Source organism: Empidonax traillii, unplaced genomic scaffold (assembly GCF_003031625.1).
Source record: "Empidonax traillii isolate 1590-97213 ecotype Southwest subspecies unplaced genomic scaffold, ASM303162v1 scaffold35:size4298261, whole genome shotgun sequence".
Taxonomy (NCBI): domain Eukaryota; kingdom Metazoa; phylum Chordata; class Aves; order Passeriformes; family Tyrannidae; genus Empidonax; species Empidonax traillii.
In genome coordinates this window covers 1,218,676-1,243,069 of record NW_020955228.1, presented here as the reverse complement: position 1 = coordinate 1,243,069, position 24,394 = coordinate 1,218,676, and the positions used below count along the sequence as shown (strand labels likewise).

Sequence of the window (24,394 nt, the reverse complement as noted above, 5' to 3'; positions counted from 1 at the left end):
ATAGTTTTTTTAATAATACAATAAAGGATGCAAAAATTTGCTTTACTTGTATATATCCTTGTAAAATCCTCACTGAGGAACTATGTTTTATGTATTCTCAGTTTCAGGATATACTGACTTGTGATGTCTATACCATGTAGAATTCTGTATGTTGGCACAGAACATACACATATATGCATAAATCTTATAATACACATACTTAGATTTTTCTTGATCTTACATTTCTGTGTACATCAGTAAAGCAGAAAAGCAAACTATAAATTTGCAGAGCTTAAGTGCTGTAAGAGGAAGGAAGAAGTCAAATACACAGAGTATTTGTAGATGAAGATCAACTTCCTCTCTGTTGTACAATGTAGTAGAAGCCATTCTGCTGCTTGGGACAGAATCAAGCATTTTGTGGCATCTCCATAGCCAGTTGTAGCCATTGTCAGGAGACAGAGACCTGAGCAAGACCTGTGGTTTTAGTTGAGTGTTGGTCTATATATCTCTGATACAAAATTAGAAGGCATCTGAAATTGTCTGCTCTTTAGACAAGCATAGTCATAACTGCTGCTCGGAAACCAGCCCTTCAATTCTGTTTTTCCTGAAACTGAAAGACACCCTCTCTGAACTAGCACTAGATTATGTACTTATCAGCGAGTGTTTGAGAAGAAACAGAACTCTTATCATAGTCACTGGAGATTTCTAAACATATCAAGCATAGACTCATGTCCATTCTTTTTCCTTTGAGTCCCTCATATTTTGGGAATCTGGGATTCGAAAGGAACTGAAGAGTGGGAAGCAAGAGTTTTGCTTTATGCCATTAATTTACAGTAGAAAGAGAAGTAAGGTGTATGCATTCTTTAGTGCTGTTAATAAGGTAAAAAGCATCTTATCACATATCTATGTGTTGCTTCATTGTCAGTTTGGTAGTATTCTGTACAGTAGCAGGAGAATAAAATTCCAGACTACTTTGTTAACCGTGAATAAAGTGAGATTTTTAATGCCTCTAAAAATCCAAAACTAATTTTAATGTTTTTGTTTCTTCATAGTTGTTAATCCTTTAGATAATGTAATCAGTGTCATCCTGGACTCTCCTGAAAAATGTAGTTTATCCTGAAAACTGTATTTTTATCTGATCAGTTGCCAGATCTTTAACCTCTTTGTGACTTCCAACTCTTTGCAGTCAAGATTCCTTAGTAACTTTTCTTTCTAGTTCAATGGTTGTCATCTGTTCAAATGTGTCTTTTTATGTGTGCTTGCTGTTCTGTCACAGGATTTTCTGTGGTATGTTAAGAAGGATAAGCTAGTGTTCAGATTCAGGGAAATTTAGTATCATCTAATGGTTTGAGCTGGAAGATCATCTAATTCCAAGCCCCCTGCCATGAGCCCCCTTCCACTAGACCAGGTTGTTCAGAGCCCTACCCAGCCTGACCTTGAACACTTCAAGGAATGGGGCATCTGAAGCCCTCTCTTCTCCAGGCTGAACAACCCCAGCTCTCTCAATCTGTCCTCATATGAGAGGTTTCCTGAGATGGAGAAGGACAATAAAAGCCCAGGCTAAAGAATTTTCTACATAATTGGCATTTTATATGTATTATAGAAAAACAGGTAAATTTCTCAGAATGCTTGGTGAGCCATTAAGGAGTTTGCCAGGAGCTTTTAGCAGGTGGGGAAGAAGGAAATACAATGTTCCGTGGAGAACAGCGTTCTTTTAGATCTTACCTCAGTTCTTCCACTGAGTGCAGATTATTCTTTATAACTTGAAAAAAACTCCTTTTGTCTGCTCCATCACCATTTTCCTTAATAAAGTCAGGCAGCTGCTCAAAGAAGGTTGCCCTTAAATGTGGTTGAAATCTCTCAAGAGTCCAAATCCGGAGTCTGAAGCTCATTTCTAGCCTTCCTCCCCATGCTATATATGCTTAGCCAGTGATGCCTCCTTGACAACAGAGATAAAGTGGACACAGCTAAGAAGTTTGGAAGGAGGACTGATAGTCACTGCTATTTCCCCCCCTTTGCCTGCCTGGCCCAGATGTTACCTCCCCACATAATCCAGTCTGTCCACAAATGGCATCATCTCTCTCTCTTTCCAGATTTTTATTTTAGACAAAATAGGTGCTATATGGTATTACCTTTTGCAGCTGCCACTTTTTATATCCGTATAGCTAGTGTTTCATTAGTATTATATTCTTGTATTTTGCAAAATGCGTAAGACATTGTAACTGAGTTCCTTGAGAAACTGTTTTTTATTATATTATTCTAAGAATATTATTATGAGGATAATTCTTGGCCTAATTATTTCTGTTTTGTCCTGGTTCTAAAAGGGCTATTTGAGGGAAGGAATTTTCTTCAAAGTAATTTGGGTTGGCAGAGCAAATCCTAATTGTTTGTAGCTTCCTTGTAAAGTGAAGGATGCCATAAGCTTCAGAAAAAATTTCACCACAACATATTGGTTGGGTGTGGGTTCTTCAATAAGTAAATTTCAATTGAAACTGAAGATCTGGGTTTATCTGTCTATATTTTCTTAGTCAGACATCGCAACAAGAATGTTCTCATGGTATCTGGAAATAAGACAGATTTAGTCTGCTTTGTTTCACTGTTATGAAAACTGCTTCTACTGGTTTTAAACATAAAGAAGTAACAGTGAATAGTTTGCACTGATGGGACTTTTTGTATGTAATCTGTTCATGACATTAACCTTAAAATACCCACAACCATTAGGTGTTTTGGAACAATGTATATTTGCCAAAATGTGATTGTGAAATACATGCAGGATATGAAATGACATGTTATAGTCCTGAGGCACTGAATTACCTCTCTGAGCAACTTATAATTGCTGTTTGCTGCATCATTTAATAAATAATACTATACATAATAGTATGTATAGATGAATATTTATTTATATATATGCAGTACATGTATTTGTTCTGTTTCTTTCAGCATAGGCATAGATTCAAAATGGGTTATTTTTACTCTGATTAAAGGTAGCACCCAACTGTGGTATAGCAATATAAAAAAGAAAAGAAATAAAAAACTTGTCTCAGCTATTTTCTATAAAATTTACCTAAGCACCTTGAATTTTTCCATATGCCCAGAAGTACTGCCTGAACAGCTGAAACATTTTGACATCTGTTTTGATACCTCTCTTTTAGTAGCCTGATCTCTAATACACGTTCAGATCATCTTCTCATTCACAGGAGTATTTCAGTAATTAGTTTGCTCACATTTTTACAAATAAATATTTAATAATTTTGTTGGCATAGACATTATAGAAAACCCTTTTTTTTTTCCTTCAGTGAATCTTCAGCTCTTCCCTGATATTTGGATGCTCTTTAGAGAAAGAGACATAAGTTTGAATTTCCTCAGGCAAATAGGGGAAATCAACCAAGATAACTCCCACTGGTAAGGTGTCTACCAGGAGGGGTTTTTTTCCCACAAGTAGGAAAATCTGTCACTTTTTCTGTGCTTTCAGAAGAAAATTATAGTCTCAGTTGCACTTGGTGCACAGTGCCTTTTTTTTGTAGATGGTTTTTTATTCTTTATGAATATGTATAATGAGAACCTTTTTTCTGTGGCCAGTCAGTGACTTAGACCCTGTTAGAAACTTTGGTTTGTTTCTTCTTTATTAGTTTGGAAGGAGAATACAGAAAAAAAAAAAAAGAAATGGTTTACATGCTTGTTGGCACTTTAGGACTTGGATTAATTTTGAAATTTTGTGGATGGTTACTTAAATGTTAGGGATTTTCGCTGACAATTTTTCATGTAAGAAAATATGCGCATTTTTAATTTCCCAATGCGCTGAGCTACAGTGAGTCCACTTTCATGTTTGCTTTCAGAAAACATGAAAGTTGTTTATTGATTTACACATTTTGTTTTTTAAAAATAATTCTGAAGTTAAAATTATGCCTTCTATCTCTTCTCCTTTCCTTTTCTCTAAGGGGGATATATAACTTTTTTTTAATTACAGTTAGTTCAAAACACTGATAAAATCTCTAAATAGAAACTTGTCATAATGAATACTTCTAAAAGTATTAATAAAATAAATTTTATAAGGATGTTATGGTTTAAATTAGCTGAAACTCAGTGGGGGGTTTTGAATGTGTACTTCTTTGGGCTTATATCAAAATGTTTAATTACCAAATGAAGTTTTATTACCCAGTAATACAGAAGATTATCAAGATCTATAATGTCTTACTTTGTAAAGTTTCTTTTTGTAACACATAAGAAAAGGAGGTCCAATAAACGTGGTGAATCAGATGTTTGATACATAAAAATAGGAATCGAGTTATGACTAGTATAAAACCCTATACCTTTCTGTGACCTACAAGCAAGAATTTTGATACCCTTTTTATAAGAGTCAAAGCTAAAACTGCACAGATTTTTTTTTCTTTCTTTTGATTCCTTCTCTCCTCAGAAGATTTAGGCCAAGTTATTTGAAAGTTCTTTCATGTTGCCCTGATTCAGCTATGTCCTGTTTTATCTCTCTGTTATGTTGAAAATTTTCCTGAGATCCCTAAACTTGTGATCATAGTCTCCCTATGCCCTTACAGTCTCTTGTGAAACAGAATGAATTAATTCATGTGCCAGGCTAATTGTTGTCAGTTGGTACATCCTCTCACGCTCTCATCCCCTCACTTGGGAAACGTCATGGAAAATGCCTTCTGAAATGCTAAATCCTTCTCTCTCAGGTTCATTTAAATTCAGCTGGAGCTTCTAGAAGGCAAGCAACTGTTGAAAATTAAGCAATTAGCCTGCATGCTTAGGAAAACAACGTTCACCATTATGGCTTGTATATTATTCTGATGTTATTGATCTGGACTGTTTAATTAATGTTTGAGAATTCATTAACATAAATTATTTTCAAACCATATCAAAATTTATTGAACTTTTCATCTGAGAAATTCTGATAATGACAGTGAGATTTAAAAAGAAGATATTGTGGTTTACATAGCATATTAAGCATGATGCATGTAAAGATGGAAAATTATTGTCCTATGCTTTCCTTTTTTTGTTGTCTTGCTTACCAAAACATTGTGCAGTACCTTTGGAAAGTGGTTTGGGTTGGGGAGAATGGGTAGTAATTGAAGAAGGGGTAGCTACTTGCTGCAGCATTTCCATGTTTCAGAAGGGTAAAGTTCCATGAGGAAAAAGAAAAATAGTTATTATTGCAGAATAGAGAAATGTGTATAATTCTGTGTTGTTCTCTCTCTTGTGAAAGTTATTTTTAATTAGGCTGAGCAATAGTTTTGTATCTTTAAATGTTCTGTTCTAAGTGAACCATACTCAGTACTAAAACCTCTGCTTGGTGAGAATACTCTAACACCTCTCAATGTCTTCTACAGTGGTCCTCACAGGATTTTTTAAAGAAATTTTTCCATTTTTCCACAGTCATGTAATAGGTTATGTATATTACAATAAGAGATGATAGAGAAAGCACTGAAAGTGAGCCTCTTTTTTTAAAGCTCATCCCTTTTTCATTGGAAAGCTAAATGGATAATCTAAACTACTCCTAGATCTGCTGTAGTCTAGCTTAGTTCTATTAGTTACTGTTTATACATTTACAAAAGCATATAGCCAGAAATGACTGTACTACTTTAGAGCTCAGTTCTAATAGGATAATCTTCACTGATTATGTTAGGGCCTCTAGAATGTTTTTCGGCTATGGAGTATTAGAATCACAGGTTTTGTGGTTTTAGGCAAGAACCTAAACACGAGGCTCTACACATAGATCTCTGTTGGGCAGGACTGGTTTTACACATTTTTTACGTAGAGTGTGTGGTTTTGCATCTAAATTTTGGGCTATTCTAAACAGTTATGAAGTGCATTCAAACCCCTTAGCAGCTCCTAACTTCCAGCATAGTTTAAAAGCTTTTGGGTGATCAGTGTCTGAATTCTGGTTGTATGAACGTAGCTTCTTTCCTGGAGGACTACAGGTCACAGAACATGATAGAAGAGAGGATAAAGCACTTTCAAGTGAAGAAATCTGGCTGTAGAACAACCACCCACTTTCCTTTGTCCTTTGCTAAGCACCCTGATTGGTGGCAGTCAAGATGTCAAATATAATAACAGGACATGGCAACCAAGTCATGTGTTTCTTTGGAATCTCTTGTCTTTTCTGGTCAGAAAACATGAGGCAATTTTGAAAGCACATTTTGGAGGACACTAGCATAAATTATAGTTTGACCATCATTACAAAATATTGAAAAGTTTGAAGGTTTTTGAGAGAGACTTCAGTAAGAAGAAGCACAGAATTTTAACCTTATTTATTCAAATATCTACCAAGCATAATTCTGAACCCAAAAGTGGAAAAAATGTAGCATTAGGGATTTAGTTATGGCTGGCAGCTTGGAGGACCAATGTCACTCAGGCATTAAAAATATGCAAAGAATATTTTTAGCAGACTAAGTAGATAAAGCAAATATTGATGTAATAAAAAAAATTTTACATGTCCATCCATAAACCTTAATATAAATGGGACTATAATTTGGTTTTGCTTTCCTTTTTCACTTAGCTATTCTTTTTTTGTGTATATGATTTAGTGAAATAGCTAATACACATTTCATTAATGCACAATCTAACAAAGCAATTTCACATTGTTAAAAGTGGTTGATTTAGTGATTAATGTATTTGTTATGCTTGTGGTTAAAAAAACACATTTGTATAGTGTAGACTTAATTACCGGTTTACTTGGATGCTGATACGAGTCCTTTTGCCGTTGCAGTTTGATAATTTATAAACAGTGAATTAAATGTCAGTAACTATTAGAGAGAAAAAATGTAAAGTTTGTAGCATGAGTGAAACAGAAAATGATTTGCCAAAGTAAAAGTGTGGCCGAAATTCTGTGATGAGACAAAGATAGTGAGTCCCTGTCCAAGTTGGTTATTTCCATTTGACACCCAGCTTGAGCATTGTCGGTGCAATTTTTTTCAGTCTCTGCTATTTTAGTCTTCAAGAGTTGAGAGTTTTTTGGTTTCACTGAACTTCATTCTCAAATGAAGTTCTGTATTAGAAGCTCAGTGTAGATATCCCTTTGCCAAGCTTTCATTCTTAATAATAGTGACTTGCACAAGAGGAGTCAAATGTTGCAATCTATGCTGCTGCTCCCTCATATTGATATTGATACACATTTAAAACATTAACCTGGGGCAATTAGGTCTTAGTCTTAATGGAAAACACCATATTTCATGTGAGCATAAAATATTTGTATCTCATAAATACATTAAAAAAAAGTCGAAGAAGTCAGGGGAAGAGAAATCTCTGCTTGAGAGTGTTAAAATGATTATAAAATTGTAAAAATTATTTATACTGTGACTCGGATGCCAAATTCACTGAGGCATTTGGAAAATTTAGTTTTGATATTCTTTTTTCTGGCATGGTTTCAAGATGATTCTTAAACTAAAGGAGTTGCACTACAGTTTTCTATGGAGAAATGGAGTCTTCCTGAAGCATGGGGAGAATTCTCAAAGCATTTTTTGCTATAATTTGGCTTTATCGCTTAATTTTTTAATGATGACAAGTTGCTGTTCTGCTTAATCTAGAAACAAATACAATAACACTATTTTTTACAGATTAATGATAAGCTGTTTTAAAATCATATATGTAATGAGTAGCATCATTGATAAGTATGCAGTTGTGTCAATATCTTTCAGGACAACTTTATCTTTAGTAGTTCAATATTAGCAGAATGGGATCATAATGCTTTGCATTGCTGTGACCCCATTGCAGCCTAAACCTTCCTCAAGGGGGACATGCTGATCTCTCCCTGGTACCAGCAACAGGACACGAGGAAATGGAATGAAGTTGCATAGGGGAAGTTTGGATCAGTCATCCAGAAAAAGTTCTTCACTGAGATGGTGGTCTATCAGTGGAATAGGCTTCCCAGGAAGGTGGTCATGGCACCAAGCCTGTCAGAGGTTGAGAAGCATCTGGATAATGCTCCTAGTCATATGCTTTAGTTTCAGCTAGTCCTGTGAGGAGCAGGGAGTTGGACTCAATGATCCTTACGTATCCCTTCCAACTTGAGATACTGTACGATGCATTTTATTACTTAAAATGGACAATGCTGTCTTAACGGGATCACTCATCAATGGAGTTTTATTAATCAGTTCTTACCTTGCTGGCAAAAACAAAGCCAAATTAAAGTAAATTACAACAGTTTTGAATCAACAGAATGTGTTGCCACCTAGGGAAAGACTGGAGGCCTTCAATTCTCTGAATTAGGCATCCAAAAATCCCCTGTTTTTTGTCTGCCTGATTACAGGAAAAGAGAAGACAAGCTAAGTATGTCCCTATGGGCCACATAGGTGCTTTGGTTGCAGTTTTGTATGTGCTGTTAAAACACATTCTAATCAACAAACTAGACAGCATGAAACTTGATTTCAGGGTCCTGATATAATGGCTCTGAATTTACTCTGGGCTATCTTATACTGAGGTATTGTAGCAATACTGTCAGTTTTCAAAGTAATATTTAATTCAGTAATCACTTTCAAAAATAGCTGAGCCAGTCTCTATCTTCAGAAATCAGTGCTTTAAATACAGTCTAAAGTTTTTGTTAAAAGAATATTATTTGATGGATTAGTATGAATTTTTTTACAACATTCACATATTTTTCTTTCCCTCCTCACTCTAGACAATTGATTTAGAGGGATTCAAGCTGTTCATGAAGACTTTTCTGGAGGCAGAATTACCAGATGATTTCGTTGAGCATCTTTTTACATCATTTAGCAACAAAATCTCTCACTGCAGTCCATTAATAAAAAACAAACCACAGCACCTTTCTGGAGGTAAGTGATAAAATCACAGTAATATAAGGGCTAAAGGTTCCCTCACCCAGCTGTTTTACTCCTAATAGCTATAAATATATGGAGTTCTAAACTATATGCTGGTGGGAGAGGTTGTTCTGGTATTTGTGAAATTACAGAAACTAAATCATGATAAGAAATACTGTGAAAAGAAATGGATATTAGATGGTTTCATGTTTTAAATTCATAATAATGATGCAGCTGAGACACCAAGTGGACGGTCTTTGTCATGTTAATGCTAATCAGATTGCTATGGTTACATGATCTTGCTGCCTACTCTACTGTATAAAAGTAGAAGCCTTCAGAACTTCACAGATGAGGCTCCTGATGGAGATCTATTGTTTCTGTGCCCAGTTACTGCTGTTTCTTTTAATTGTCTAGGTGTGATTCTGTTGTTAGTAATCCTACATAGTTAACAGGTTGTATTTAAAAAATCATCTTTTATCATTCTGGTATTGTATTTATATGGTTTTGACACTTCATATGTATAAATTATAACAACTGGTTTTAGGTCATTGCCAGATTTACAGATAAATTCTGCCCAGTATAGGCTATACTCAAATTTCTTCACTTTTACTATAATTCTCTCTGATATATTTTATTCTTCCGTGTGATAAAATTATAATAATGATAATTATTGTAACATCATTATTAAAGTTTTTATTATTGTTGTTGTTTAAACTGTATGCTAAGTTTTTACTCTAGTGCTACTTCCTAAAATTTTTTTCTCCTGCACTAACTTTTCCCAGTTTTTAGTTTTCATCTTTTGCTGTTACTAAGGACTTCAGAAATGAGCTAATAAGATACTGGCTTAGAAATGAAAGCAATGAGAGGCAATTGAGTTCACCTCATGCAGGAGTTATTTGTGCTTGAAAATATACTCTATATATTGTAATTCACTTGTATGAGATTTAAACTAAATGTTGTGTCTTGACAATTTGTAACATTTAAAGGGAAAAACTGTGCATTAGTACATTTTGATGTGCAAATGGTGATTACAGAAACCTTTGTTTTAGGATATCTAGTAGTTTCTAAATGTTGCTAATAGTGAAAGAAACTTGACTGCTATTGCAAAATAAATTTGACAGAAACATTTGACATTCTTCTAGAAAATGAAAAGATATATGAGAGCTAGAGAAGATGACAAGACAAGTAGTAGAGTTTATCAGTCTCTCTGGCACGTGTTCATTTTCCACTTACTGTCTTTTGGTCCACTCATGTCTGTTTATAAATTGTATTTTCAGTTAAGGTGTCTGAAGAGAGATGGAAACAGATGCCAGGTAAGCAGCAGCACTGTGGGTCATCCGTAAGGCAGAACATTGCAATCAACCCCTCCCACCTCTGATTAAGAAGTAATAATTTAACCTGTACCTTGCAGCTGATGATAAGTTAAAAGATTCCTTAAAATTTTTATTTCTTTTCATTTGGGTGTATAGTTTTGAGAGGAATTATCCCAAGTTTTGAAATACTTTTTATTCTGACTTAACTGACTTAAGCTGATTAAATAGAGCACTGCCCTATTAAATATTTATATTCATTTAATGTTCATTTTCGGTTTATTATTTGTCTGAAACCATGAACATGGACTTGATTCCAAGATACATTTTCTGAATGCGAATTTGCTCTTATTTACCAAATTTTATTGTTTTAACCTGTGTAGACAGGTATTGTTTTAACATGTAGACATACCTTTTAACATGTAGACTTTTAAAGATGTCTTCAGATTGCAATGAAGTATTTCAAGATAAAAATAGGGCAGGGAAAAAAACTGCACCGAAATTCTGTTTCCATTTGCTAAAGTAATTAACTTGTTCAAGACAAATGGATGAGAGAAATTACATATGCAGGTTATGTGTGCAATGATGAATTTGTACTGTTACAGAAAAATTTTTAAGAACAGTGTATCCTTTTGCAAGTTTCATCTTTAACACCTCTAAAATCAGTGAGAAATGTAGCAGACTTGTAAAGAAAGTTTTTATTACTGCTCTCTCCATGTTCTGCTGTCCTTCCCAGTTTTTCCCATTTTGATCCTGCAGATTCCAGTGATATCTACAGGACTGGTCACACTAGCATTGTCCTGAAACGAAAGGAGTTTGGCAGTTTTGAGACTTGTATTCTAAGCGTTGCACTGGAATTGCTGTTAATCATAATATCTGAGCACATATTTAAATTCTGTGTTTATTTCCTCAATAGTCTATCACTGAGGCTTCCATGTTTTAAGTATGTACTGCACTGACACACATCTGGCTGTGTTTTTGGGATAACAACACACTTGGGTATTAGCAGAGTTTGACACTAAAACGTCTTCAATTAGTGTGGTTGGTGTCAATCTATAAATAAATTGAAGATTCTGCAAGCACAAGGCTGTGGATACCGAGTTGGGCAGGGATTGTTTTAATACTTAACATGTAATGAAGTAGATTAAAATTATTCACCAAATTTGTTAATAGTCAAATGACATCAGAAAAAAAAAGGTTATCTCATTCCCATAATTGGGGTGGTATTTTGATAGTTTGCTTTATTTGTACAATACTTTAAAACTTCTCTATCATTTAAATCTACCTTTGCTGGATAAACTATGAAATCAAATTGTTTAGAATTTTGGATGAAGAAGTAATCTGAGATTCACATAAAACAAAGATGCATGTATGTAAGAGTTATGTTTTCATTTTCTACTCATATCGTAGTGAAGACTAACAAAGGCTATTGGTTATTTCCAGGTCTGAGACTTAACAAAGGTACCTCTACATCCAGACCTCCTACTCCTGCCAACTTACATTTACCAGACATGATCCAGCTGAAAGATATTGTTTGCTATTTGTCACTGCTAGAAAGAGGAAGACCAGAAGACAAGCTAGAATGTATGTTCTTTTTTAAAGTAATTTTATATGTTTATTTTCACAAGTCATCAAATGTTCTGTTTCTGAGTTTAAGAACCAGCTTTGTGACAGCTGTATTATAAGAATATGGTTCTAGGTGACAGTTATTGCAGACATTATTTTTTAATCTTGCTGATAGTATTAATTTGATGAGATTTTAACTAAATTTGCTCTATCTAGCTCTTGCTAAGATGAGGAGTAAGGATTGTACATTCTGTAGTTAAAGTAATCTTTTCTATACTGTCATCCCTTGATTAACATCAGATCTGAGAAAAACAGATGAGATATAATGAGGATACTTGAAGATATATAGATAGGGTGAATAATCTGTACTAAACAAGCTAATTCACCCAAAGAATAGTTGTTGGTATAGGCTGTGGGCTCTGTAATGTTAGTGGACATGGAAAAGCCAAGAATGATCCAAGTCTGCCTCGCTGTTGGGAATGAGTGTTTGACATGGGAAGTTAGAAATGTTGTTTTTTTTAATTAGGGGCCTGAGCCCATCAAGCACAACACCTCTACCTATTAAAAAATAATTTTGAGTTTCATCTGTGAATGGAGAAAATTGTCCTCATTGAGATCAAATATATTTCAATATACATATCTGGTTTGTATAGAAGATCTGTGGGATCAGTAGGGCTTCTGTCAGAGTAAAAATTCATTACATGGTTACATGACCACATTTTGTTGAAGTATCTTGATGTTTCATTACCTGTAGTTAGCTTACAATGGCACCTTTGTACTGTAAGATCCTTGATACCTTTGCCTCAGCAAAGATTATAAACAGCCATTCCCCAGATTTGGTGACAGCAGTTTGGTACCACATGATTAGAATAGGAGAATGTATGCATGAATGTGCATTCAGAACACAAGCGCAGAAAAACTGAGTTCCTAGGATTGATTTTAGCTTACAGTGTAATAACTTTCACAGTAGCAAGTTATGCAAGCCTTATCAGAGTTCTGAAGAGCTCAGTGCACAAACCATAGCATGAAACGGAGATTAGTTGCCTCCCCTGGTGTCAGGAATTGGTACAATGAAAAGGAGGCAAGACAGAGGAGCAGGTGATCATAATAGAGTAGGGAATTTTCCATGAACTTCCTGCAATAGAAACTCCATGTGCAAAAGACTATATATAATTTAGGAGGGAGAGAGCGTGATCTAATAGGTGTATGGTACTCGCATGTTTGTGTATTCAATGTCGTTTGCATTTACCATGTATAATTATGGGCACATTTTTTTTATAGATTTATTTTTTACTTTGTCATACAGACTTAAAATATACCACATATTGTCACTTCTTAGTATCTCAATTTTGGCTTATACTGTAAAATTAGTATGCAGACTTTCCTGTTGATTTTAGTTGAATTCTTCTTATGAATTAATGGTATAATTTAACTCGTTGAAATAGCTTTATAGCAGTAGGTCCTGTGGCTGGAAGGTAAATTATAGATTTGCAACAATGAAGTGAAAAAAAAAAAAATTACTTATTCTGGAGTTGCCCGGGGAGGGGCCCTGACCGGGAATCAAACCCGGGCCTCGGTGGTGACAGCGCCGCGTCCTTAACCACTAGACCACCAGGGGCTCTGGGCAGATGGAGCTCGTTAGCCCTGTAAGGCAATCCATCTACGTCCTGAAGACCTCGCTGCCACCGTCCAAGCTTGCTTGGCCCGGGCAGATGAACCTCAGGATTAAAGGGTGGGCTCAGTTCCGCGCACACTGTGTCTCACCTAAAAAATCCAATGCGCAGGCTGGAAGGTGTAAAAACCTTCCCCGGTTCTTCGTTCGCGAAGACTGGCCAGTCAGTGCTGTCAGTTAAGGGGATGGGAAAAGAAGATTGAGCTCTGTAGTTTGCATCAGAGCTTCTGTTCCTTTGTTTTTATCATTTTGTTGTTGTTTTTTTTTTTCTCCTAGAGTGTGTAAATCAGTGAGAACATGAATATTTAACAGTATACGAATAGAAAAGAGATTGCATGCCAGACCAGTAGCATAGTTTTTCAGAGTCTAGCCAAGAGCACAGATTGAGCCTTTTTACTTCCCAATACATTTGTAATTGAAAAGATTTTGTTTTGCTTTGAGGAGAAACAGTTATAATTATGCTACTGTCTGGTTCTAAATGTCTGATTAGAACTACTGATTCATGTTAAGGGAAAAAAAAAGTTGTAAGCACTACTTCTGTGGAGTAGGTAGTGATCATGGAAATGCTGAAACTTGCCTTCGTGATAACTGTAAAACATTCTTTAACCACTGTATTAGAATCACAGAGGGGGAGGAAAGAGAACCAAATTACTTGAACTTTATCACTGAGTGATTCAGTGATTCATCCCTATGGAAACTGAATGCTTAATGGTACCTTTGCCAAATAATATTAGCTGTCAAGCTCTGAGCTTTGGTAGAAGGCTTACTAGCGGGGGCAGCACCAGTCTCTGGTGACTTTTGGAATTAACTGTTGTTTTACACTGAAGCATCTCTGCTATGTAACTCCAAGCAAAGAAAGAGATTTTTATAGGTTTTTTTAGCCTGTAACTAATGAATAGTGGGCCTTTGTGGCTTTAAACAATGTACTACAGTAAACATCATCAATCTCGTATTACAGCTCTTAAGAGCAATGCAATGTAGTGGCAAAAATTATTGAAGTGAGCAGTGTAGTACTTACCTTTTTTCCCCACAATTAGATGATCAACTTATTCCCAAGATGGAGAATATAAGGGAAGCAAGCCAATCCATATAACAGTTAAATATGTTTTGCTTTAAGTCCAAAAATAATCAAATTCTTTCTGAATTTTACTTTCTAATTGCTAAGAATTTCCTCTCACTTCTCACTGTAGTGTTTCCTGAAGACTGTTACAAACTTTGCTTGCAGAATTTATTGCTGTAACAGCATTTGCTGTGGATCCAGTGTGATGGGATTCTTCACTGTTAAATAGGTCATATGTTATGTTTCCAAAACCAGTTTGTAAGCAGATTGCTTGGGTTTTGTTGTCAGTGAAGGCATTACAGTGTCCTATAACCACCTCTACATGGGTTGACTTCTTCATCCCTACAAAATTGTTGTAGTGCTAAAAAAATTAGCACTTTTGAAGGGGATGGTAGGTGTTTAGATTTCAGAGCTCTGGTAAACTGTCCCAGAAAGTAAGTAGGGACAAATAAGTGAGGTAGATGCAGGCTTCTGTATTTTCTCTTTAGTCTTTTAACAATCTTTCCTACCAAAGCTTCAGGCTGCTTTCTGCTCTGCAGTCTCCTGCAGTATATGATCAGCTGAAGAAGCTGCTTTCAAATATCTTGGTAGTGGTAGACTTACCCATTGTTGTGGCTGGAATCAAGTCATGATATAATCTTGAAAGTATATATTTTTGGGATATTCTCAAAGTACGCCTTTTCTGGGTGACTTCCCAAAATGTTGGGAATACATTTTCAAATTGATGAAGCAAGTTTTAGGTTCTCAGAGAAGCCATGCTGGCAGTTTGTGAGGAATGTTTATTGTTGGATTTGAATTATTAGATACATAAAATTTTAATCATCTGTATCATTTAGTTGGTCAGAAAATACTTTCTAAAGCAGAATAGTGATAGCTGCTACCAAGGGAGTAGGATAGTATTGTTAAAACTTAGGCAGGTTTTTCAATATTTGCCTGACCAATTGTATGTTATCCAATATTTGGTGAGATTGACAGAGAAGGACCTTTTGGGATTACTCATCATGACTACAGATCATCTCTAGAAGCAACCAAAATTATGTTCACAGACCAAATTAGCTGTTGGAGTGACTATGGGGAAAAGGTGCAATTACACTGTCCAGCTAATATGTCTTGTTGGAGACACTGTGGCAGGGTAGCTGCTGAGTAAACCTCTCACATAATACAACTTACTTGGTGGGTCTGCAGTTAGAGTGATCATTAAAAGTAAATGTTAATATTTGTCCTTTCTTTGAAACTCAGGTTTAGTTGTTTCATGTTTGGAAAAAAAAAAAAAAAGATATGTACTGTGTTTTTTAACCAAGTTTTCTTCTCTCTTTATTTTCTTTTCAGTTATGTTTCGCTTGTATGATACAGATGGGAATGGATACCTGGATAGTTCGGTAATGTTGTTTGTGTATTTTAATGCATTCTAAGAGTATGTCATGATGGCATACCTGTACAAAAATACATTAATTCAAATCAAGCTTATATTTATCCTGAATTATTAGAAGCAGTATAAACTATAGTCGATAAAAAATCAATAATTTAAAAAGTAAATCTTGAGTTTTCTTTTCCAGTAAGCTGTAAGCTGCTGCTTCTACTACTGTATAAATTTTCAAATGTTGACACTGCTGTCATGGAGTCCTATTCTATAGTCTTCTGATTTTTCATCATATTACTGTAGGGGACACATTAATATAATTCCAAAAATTCTATTATGCTGCTGGGAGATGTGTATCTCAAAGCACCCTTTGTAAAGATTTCATTAAAAAGAGAAAGTATGAGAGTCACACAGTGAATTTATGTGGAGAGATGTCAGAACTTCCACACTGTTATGAAGAATGGAGGAACGATGTTGAGGCAGAGTTTTGAGGAGTAGCCCAACCAAGTGTTTGAAGAAAAATCAGAGATATAAAAATAATTAAAAAAAAAAATTAGCTATTTTTTTCTGTTACCTAACAGAAAGCAGTATTTTATTGGCAGTGCGTTTTGTTTTGTTCTGTTTTTGTTTTGGTTTGTTTTTTTTTACCCCTTCTTTTTTATCTCCTGGAAGCAAGATAGCGTAGAGTGGATTGGTAAAGAAGAGGAGCTGATTCCCATAGTGACAGGGAAATTTTTGCCTGCGGGCCAGTTTATGATAACACACATACTGGTGGCTGAAATCTTTTCACATGTCGCAGCTCACCCTGGAACAGGGATGGAGTGATTATCTCTGGCCCTTGTTCCTCTTTTTCTGAGGGCCCTGCTTCCTCTTCATCCCTCACTAAGTGAACTGATTTTTGACATGGATTTCTTCTGTATAGGGACAGCTGCTACCAGCACAAGTTCCTCTGGTTCAGCTGCAGTTTTGAGTGGCCACAGTGCCTGTCGGTCCACTTTCCTCCTCCTTCCCCAAGGGTGCTGTCTAGTATTCAGCAGTGTCTGATAAATAGTAGCCAGGCACAAGTCCACTTTGTAACTTTGTGCCTCTCCAAAACTGTCACAGCATTTTTCTTTAAAATATTCTGCCACTTTAACAGAGTCCTGTAGTTGTTAAGGGGTGAACTTCCAAAGCATTGGAACAGAGTAATCCTTTGAAAGCTGGCCCATTTTCTCTCACCTTCAATGCCACTCATGACTCTATCCATGCCCAGGACAGATCTCTGAACAACCTCCCTGAAAATCTCTCTCTTAACTCTAAACATGGTATGGATCACACTGAGGAAAACTGGCAGACTTAGCAAAAAGAACATGTTTTCCTTAACATCCAAAGGGAATTAAAAATTCTGAAATGCAGTTGTAGCAGGCCTGAAGGAGGAGAACGGTGTGAAAAGCTGAGGAAAATCATCCTTCCCCTGTGCCCCCACAGACTTGGTGTCATTCCTAATGGACTCTGAAAGGTAGTGCCTAAGGTATGAGTAGGAGAGCAACACTGAATACACATCCTGAACAGCCCTCGTGGCCTTTGATGTTATGTCATAAATTGATATCCCACAGTACATCAACAAAGGAATCCTGATCCCTCCCTGCTCAGAAAAATAACATCACAAGGAGCACAGACAGGAATATATATACAGGGTTAGGTACTGCACCCATGTGAACAAACCAAGCAACATTGTGACCAGTGGCTCTGTGCCTAATACAGCAAATGCTTAGATCAGATTTGTTTCCAGCCTGTTCTGGGCAGATCTGTTGTTATCTCAACCCTTCATGCCTCACATTAAGCACCAAGTAAGGCTGTTGTGGTTTAGGAATGGTACTCCCCAATTTAGTGCTCCCACTGAGACTCTCCAAACCACAGTGTTGCTCCTCTCCCCTCTTCCCTCTCTCCCTCTCCCCCTCCTGCAGCAGAATGGAGAGGAGACTTGGAGACAAAAGATAAAGATCACAGTTTGAGATAAGAACAATTTACTGGAAACAGCAATTATAAAAGAAAAAAAAATAGTAATACCAGCAACAATATTAGTAAAAAAGGTGTGCAAAAGAGGGAGAGTAAGTTACATCCAAAATGCTCACCACAGAGCCTGACCTGACCTTACTGCAGGCACACTACCCTGACTGCTCTCTCCAGCTTGGAACTAGCATTACCCTACTGCTCCCCTGGCCATATGTACTCAACTGGGAGGAACTCTTTCTTCCCTGAACAAACTCCCTTTCTGCTGCTCCTAGCAATGAGTTGAGGTGGTATAGAATAACCTCCATAGGTCCCAGCTATGCCTCTCCTGCTATGGCTAAAATTTATCCTGTCTTGGCTGGAACCAAGACAACAGGAGAATTCAGAATGCTCCTAGATAAGCACTGGAAATGTTTACAAAACAAAATTGAATATATGAGTACAGAAAAGCAATAGTGATACATGATCAAAGCAAATTGCAACACCATAATGGTAAGAAAACTTTGTATTAGTTTATAGCATCTGCTTTATGCCTTATTTCCATTGGAAAGCTTTGAATTATACAATGGCTGTCAAAAAAATAGTTTGTTAGAATGCTGGAATTGAAAGATTCTTACAGCATTATATCACAGCGTGGACATCAAATAGTAAAAACAGTGCTCAAAAGTTAACTAGGAAAGAAGATTCTATGACTACTTTCAATTACTTTAATTGTGGGGATGTATTTCACCTCCCTGAGTACTTTACAGTCCATGCCTGATGTTTTGCTCATGAAGCAGATTCACCTAAGTGGACAGCTTCCTGTGTAAAGGACAATTCATTAGGAACATTGATGAAACAGTGTCACTGAATTCAATATAATTGAATTATAAGTTGCTTTGCAGTAGAATTTTTCTTTGTAATATTGCATTAAATATCATACTTTTCATTCATCTCTAGGAGCTGGAAAATATCATTGCTCAAATGATGCATGTTGCAGAATACCTTGAATGGGATATTACTGAACTGAGTCCAGTAAGTATCCATTTATCACAATTTTTTAATGTTGCTAGAGACGGCATTTTTTGATATTTCATGTCAACATGTGATTCTATATGTTAGTAAGATAGAAATGAGAATAGTTTGTGTTCCACTGTGGAACTGTCAATTAGTGCTTTTATGAGTATTTTGCTCATTGAATATAATCTGTGAAACATTCTTGCTACAGTTTAAGGGTTTTTTTCTATGTATGTATTAATTAACTTTTATAACACAACTGGTTTGTCTATGAAAATTTCTTAAAAGTAACTCTAAGTACACAGGGAACCCAACTTGGTTTAGGATCTTTAGGTGATAATAAAATGTAAATAGGAATATGGCACTTCATTTTCTGAACTGTCCTTACTCATTTTACTACAGCTGCCATACAAATAATATTTCCCTTACTTTTTGTATGTGGATGAGGAAATTGGAGATCTGCTCATATTCTAGCAAGAAGTTGCTATATTAGAATATAATAATAAAAAATTAGAATTTATGAGATTTTTCATTAAACTGTGTAGATTCTTCATGAAATGATGGAAGAAATTGACTATGATCATGATGGCACTGTTTCTCTAGAAGAGTGGATCCAAGGAGGAATGACAACTATACCACTCTTGGTTCTCCTTGGGTTAGAGAATGTAAGTATTAAATAACAGTGTCAAGTCTCTGCTTGCATGCGTGTGGACCTCAGGTTAGTTTCTCTAAGGCCTCTGTAAAGAATATTTCGCTTTACTTTTCTTTAGTAGGGCTGAAGGACATGCAAAGAGCAAAAGTGCATCTTCAAAGGCAGTTACCATTAGCATGTTTGAAGCTGCACCAAATGAGTTAGCTCTGGAGCTGGAAGCTGTAAAAAGCTGATTAATTTGCCCTGCTAACAGCACGTTGTTAATTCCTAGCTGTAGTATTATTTGTTAGAGTGCCCCTGGTGGTGCAGTGGCTAAACCACAGCATCATCAACGCTGAGATCCGGGTTCGATTCCCGGTTAGGACACTCCCCAGGCAGATGGAGCTCGTTAGCCCTGTAAGGCAATCCATCTACGTCCTGAGGACCTCGCTGCCACTGTCCAAGCTCGCTTGGCCCCGGCAGATGAACCTCAGGATTAAAGGGTGGGCTCAGTTCTGCGCACACTGTCTCACCTAAAAAATCCAATGCGCAGGCTGGAAGGTGGAAAGACCTTCCCCGGTTCTTTGTTCGTGAAGACTGGCCATTATATTTATATTATTTGTTAAGAATATCTTACTGTGCATGTGTATGTTTCAGCTGACTTGGAGCAGTGTCTGGTGTTCTCAGCATGGTAGTGGGTTCTGTGGCTGAACCGTACTGAGTCACAGAACAATCTGCATTGGAAAGAACTTCTGGACATCTGGTCCAGTCTCTTATTAAAGGGAGGGCCATGAATTAAGTTATCCAGGGCCCTGTCAAGCCTAAATAATTCCAGTGAGGCAGATCCACTGGTCCTGTGGGCAAACTCTCCCTGTGTTAGTTGTTCTTAAGGGAAAGAGCTTTTGTTCTTACGTGCAGAGGGAAATTCTTCAGCAGCAGTTATTGGCTCTTGTCCTGTCATAATACATACCTGTGAAGATATTCCATCTCTGTAACTACCTTAATAAACTATACTAAGTAGCAAAACCAAAGAGATCACTTACACCAAAGAATAGAGTGTTATGAAAAATGAACTTGTTTCCGTACATTTACAACTTCACATTAAAGATAATACAGATGTAATATGATTAGTTTTTTACCAGTTAAATGCAACTGTTTTAAGACTGGCATGTTGCCAGTGCCACCTGCTGTCCTGTAACTGAGCTAATTTTGAACACATGTATATAAGCATATGTTTCAATGCTTTTCTATTACTTGAAAAAAAGAAAAACATTGCATCTTTTCTTAATTAATTTTCATATATTGAGGTGAATAAATAATATTTATTTTCCCCATATAGTCCTATGGCTTCAGCTAAATCTAGATTGCTGCAGTTGCTCCATGGTATTTTATTTAGACAAAGAATGGTCAGACTGAGACTCTGTATAGGAAAATATGTAACAAACCAGTTTGTTGAACAGAAGATCTATAAGTTTTGCAAAATCTTAATAATCAAATTACAAGCAAAATACCTGAATTTCAGTGTGTTTGGATTACTGTAAATATTAATTCCCTAACTCTGTACGTGAGACTGAGTAACAAAAATGTTAAATTGCTTCCCTGTCATCAAAGATATATTTGTCAGGCCAAATTCCATTATTTCCACAGAATTACTAAAAACAAAGGGCACCAAATGCTCTCAAGCAATCAGTATAGCAGATAACTAATAGTCATTTTCAGTGCAGATTTTTCTTTTGTGACAGACATTCTGGGAGTATTTTTCAGTGTCTACATTTCATTCTTTCTAAATTTGAAACTCCTTCAATTATGGCATAAATTAAGGCAGATCCTTCTGTAGAGGTTTATTTTCATATTAAAGCAAAAGCTATTATACAGAAGCTATGTTATCAGACAGATTCTCCTTTTGATTATTTTTACTAGTTATTAGACATTTATCATGCTGCATGTAGCTTTACTATAGAAATAAAAAAAATGCACAAATAGTGATCAAATTTCTATAGCCTGCTATCAGCATGGGCCAGTGTTTTTATCAAGAGTATCCCTAGTACTTGATGCATTTAACAGACATAGGTGTACAGTTGTAGAAAAATAGCATGTAAAATATAGTTTTATTATATTTTTGGATCAATAAGCATAGTTTATTATTTAATGCTTTTTTAATATTCTGCTTTACTGTGAATCAAGTCCATTACCTACATATGAGCTAATTTGCTAGTCATTTACTAATGATTCACTAGGATATGATGCCACCCTTTAAAAGGGCTCCCATTTTTCTTTTGATGTTTAAAACGACTGAATTTTTTACCATTTGCAAAATATGTAGAGAAAAGCAAAATTTTTATATTTTTCTTCAAACAAGCAGAAATTTACTCCTTCTGTTTGTATGCAGTTCTAAATGATCAAATCAAACCGTATTTTAGAACACTGAAAAGTGAAATCAATAAAGTTAAAATTCTAATGCCTGTCCATCATTATTCTGTGTAAACTGATAGCATGGTTTAAATTGTTTTAGAGCATCTAATGTATTACCCAAGCACTTCACTCCAGTGCATCATTCCCATTAGTGTGACGCTGTCATTTTTTTTACATGCTGTTGTTAGATTTTGCAAACCTAGCTTCCCAGGGCTCTGCTTTTTTTGACTGTCTTTCTCCTTTTAGTTATGATAATAAAAAGTTAGATAAAAATCTTTTGAATTCATTAATCAAATAGTAAAGTGGTTATATCTTCAAGTTTTCATCAAGCTGATTAGTATATGAAAACAAGAGGCATAACCTAGTGGCTTATGCTGCTTAGACATGTCCAGGTAGTTGTCACGTATTGAAAATTAGAGAAAAAAACCCTGACAAAAACAACAAAACCACACAAAATCAAGCAAGCAAAAACAAACAAACAACACCCCAAACCAAACAAAAAAATTGTAAGCAAATCTGCCACCTTCTTTTACCTTTAGTTGAGTATGCCTTGGTTCTTGCTGAACTCAGCAACGACAAAATTTTAAATCCAAGATATCAATTCTAGAGCTTGTCTAGTATGATAGTGGCAAAGAATTATCACTGTAGTTTATTTAAATAAATTATGACACCAGTGAAATGTTTAATTTGTTTTGATGTGGGGTCCATTAACACTGTAATATACTTCACTCTTGTACGGGGCTTGTATGAATAACACAAAATTCTCAGCTGGTGTAATTTGTTATGCTAATATCAGTGAAGCTATGATAATTTATTTCAGCTGCAGATTCGTCACGATACCTTCAGCTACACTGTTTCTACTTAATCCTTGGTTTCCTTTAATAGCTGTACAGAAAGGTCAGGTATCATAAAAGTTCTATATTACATTTAAAGCCTTTCAATCAGTTTTTATTATGTAGTGTATTAGGTGATTTAGTTACAATAATTGAAAAAAAAAAAAGGATCATTTAAGTGAAGTGAAGTATGGAACTATATTATATAAAAATAAAAGAATAAACAAATTAGTGTTTATGAACAGTGGTGTTGAGATAACCTAATGCCTCACAGGTTTGTGATCTTTGCCCTCTGACCTCAACAGTCATCCCAATATATGTAAGGATAACATTAGGTTATTACTACAAGTATGAGGAGCCACCTGTTAGCATGTCAAAGGAGTAACAAGGAAGTCTGCTTGATTTCCCTTCTGCACGTGCACACTCTCTCTCTCTCTCTTTCTTCCTTATCCTGCCCCCCCACCTTTTTCCTAGACTTTCATGACATTTCCAGTGCCCTTTCAAATTTCTTTGAGATTACTAAACTAATTTCTAAGTTGCTGGCACAGTTTAGAGTCAGGGAGATAAAGGGACAAAGACCATAGAAAGGTCTCATTTCCCTAGGAAATCAGCCTAAATACCCAGTTTGCTTTATCCTTCTGGGTTTTATCCTCTGTTTCCTCCTAAGATTTGATTTTGAAATTGCTGTGAAGGCAGAATTCATAAATACTGAGTTTTGTCTCTGAAAATGTTGCAGAATAGAAGCAATGTATTCGAATTTCGGCGCTTTACAAGGCAATTGATCTGCTAAACAAAACAATTTTGGATAAGGAATTTAAATAAGAACTTAATTAGTTCCTTTTTTTATAGGGGTTCTGTGCTACACATCTATTTGGCAATTTGTTTTAGAAGAGAAGACCTTGGGATTGTTTACATGTATAATCCATTTGTACTTGGATGACTATCCTTTTTCCAATTAGAGGTGGCTGAATGTGTTCTGTGCAGAACCTACTGAAACATTTGTTGTTAAGACCCATAATTCTTAATCTGATGTTTAGTTGTTCAAGTTTTGTGGATTTTTTTTCACGCAATTCTCTCATGTAAAATGAGAATTTCTTGAATAAAAAGAAAATATTAACTGTAGAAGAAATAGTTACCTGTGTGGTATAATTTTTAATAAGTGTATGAAGTAGAATTTTTTGCCTAGGGTAACACTTCATTCTTCAATTTTCACAATCCTCACCAACTTTCCCAATTTATTTTTGCATCTTAAGGGAATAGTTTGTCTCCCATCCAAAAACAAATTGGACAGAGATATTCCTGCAGTACTCCTGGTATGTAATTACACTTTTGGGAAGTGACCTATTGCACCCTAGTGACTACTAGGCTATTTATTCTACTTGTCTACAATAGAAACCTTTAGTTTCTGACCTTTTTATTTCATTCTGCATTAATTTTAGATTAACACTGTAAGTGAAGGTGGAGAGTTACCCTATTGACTCTCCTAGCACTGCTTAGAATTTCCTTTGTAATCTGAGCCTCTCATCTACAGGTTTGGTCAGCCATTTGCATTGTACTCTGCTCCTGGGTAGGAGTTCTTCAATTGTACAATATTATTGTGCCCTGTTAGGATAAAAACACTTGGTTTCTCTTGTAAGGTATGGTAGATATTTTGGTCCCACTCCTCCTGTAACAGATCAATACTACCACCTCTGTCAGTGATTGTACAAAACGTAAGTATAAAATGCAAGTTCCTAAGTGCTAGAGTTTAAAGAAATCTCGTGTTTTGGGAAATGTTTTTACTTCCTCTCCACTGGCCACTAGATGTCATGGTTG

General features: G+C 35.8%; 1 protein-coding gene across 6 annotated transcripts in view; it reads left to right on the top strand.

Annotated features, from left to right (window-relative positions):
- Positions 1 to 24,394, top strand: part of DGKB (diacylglycerol kinase beta) — a 383,794-nt gene that overhangs the window by 117,206 nt on the left and 242,194 nt on the right. For all 6 annotated transcript variants that reach the window (XM_027877896.1, XM_027877901.1, XM_027877899.1 and 3 more), the window contains 6 exons: positions 8,609 to 8,762; positions 10,025 to 10,060; positions 11,501 to 11,641; positions 15,685 to 15,734; positions 18,647 to 18,721; positions 19,249 to 19,368. In XM_027877896.1, coding sequence (XP_027733697.1) covers positions 8,609 to 8,762; positions 10,025 to 10,060; positions 11,501 to 11,641; positions 15,685 to 15,734; positions 18,647 to 18,721; positions 19,249 to 19,368 — 576 coding nt within the window. The remainder of the gene's footprint in view (positions 1 to 8,608; positions 8,763 to 10,024; positions 10,061 to 11,500; positions 11,642 to 15,684; positions 15,735 to 18,646; positions 18,722 to 19,248; positions 19,369 to 24,394) is intronic.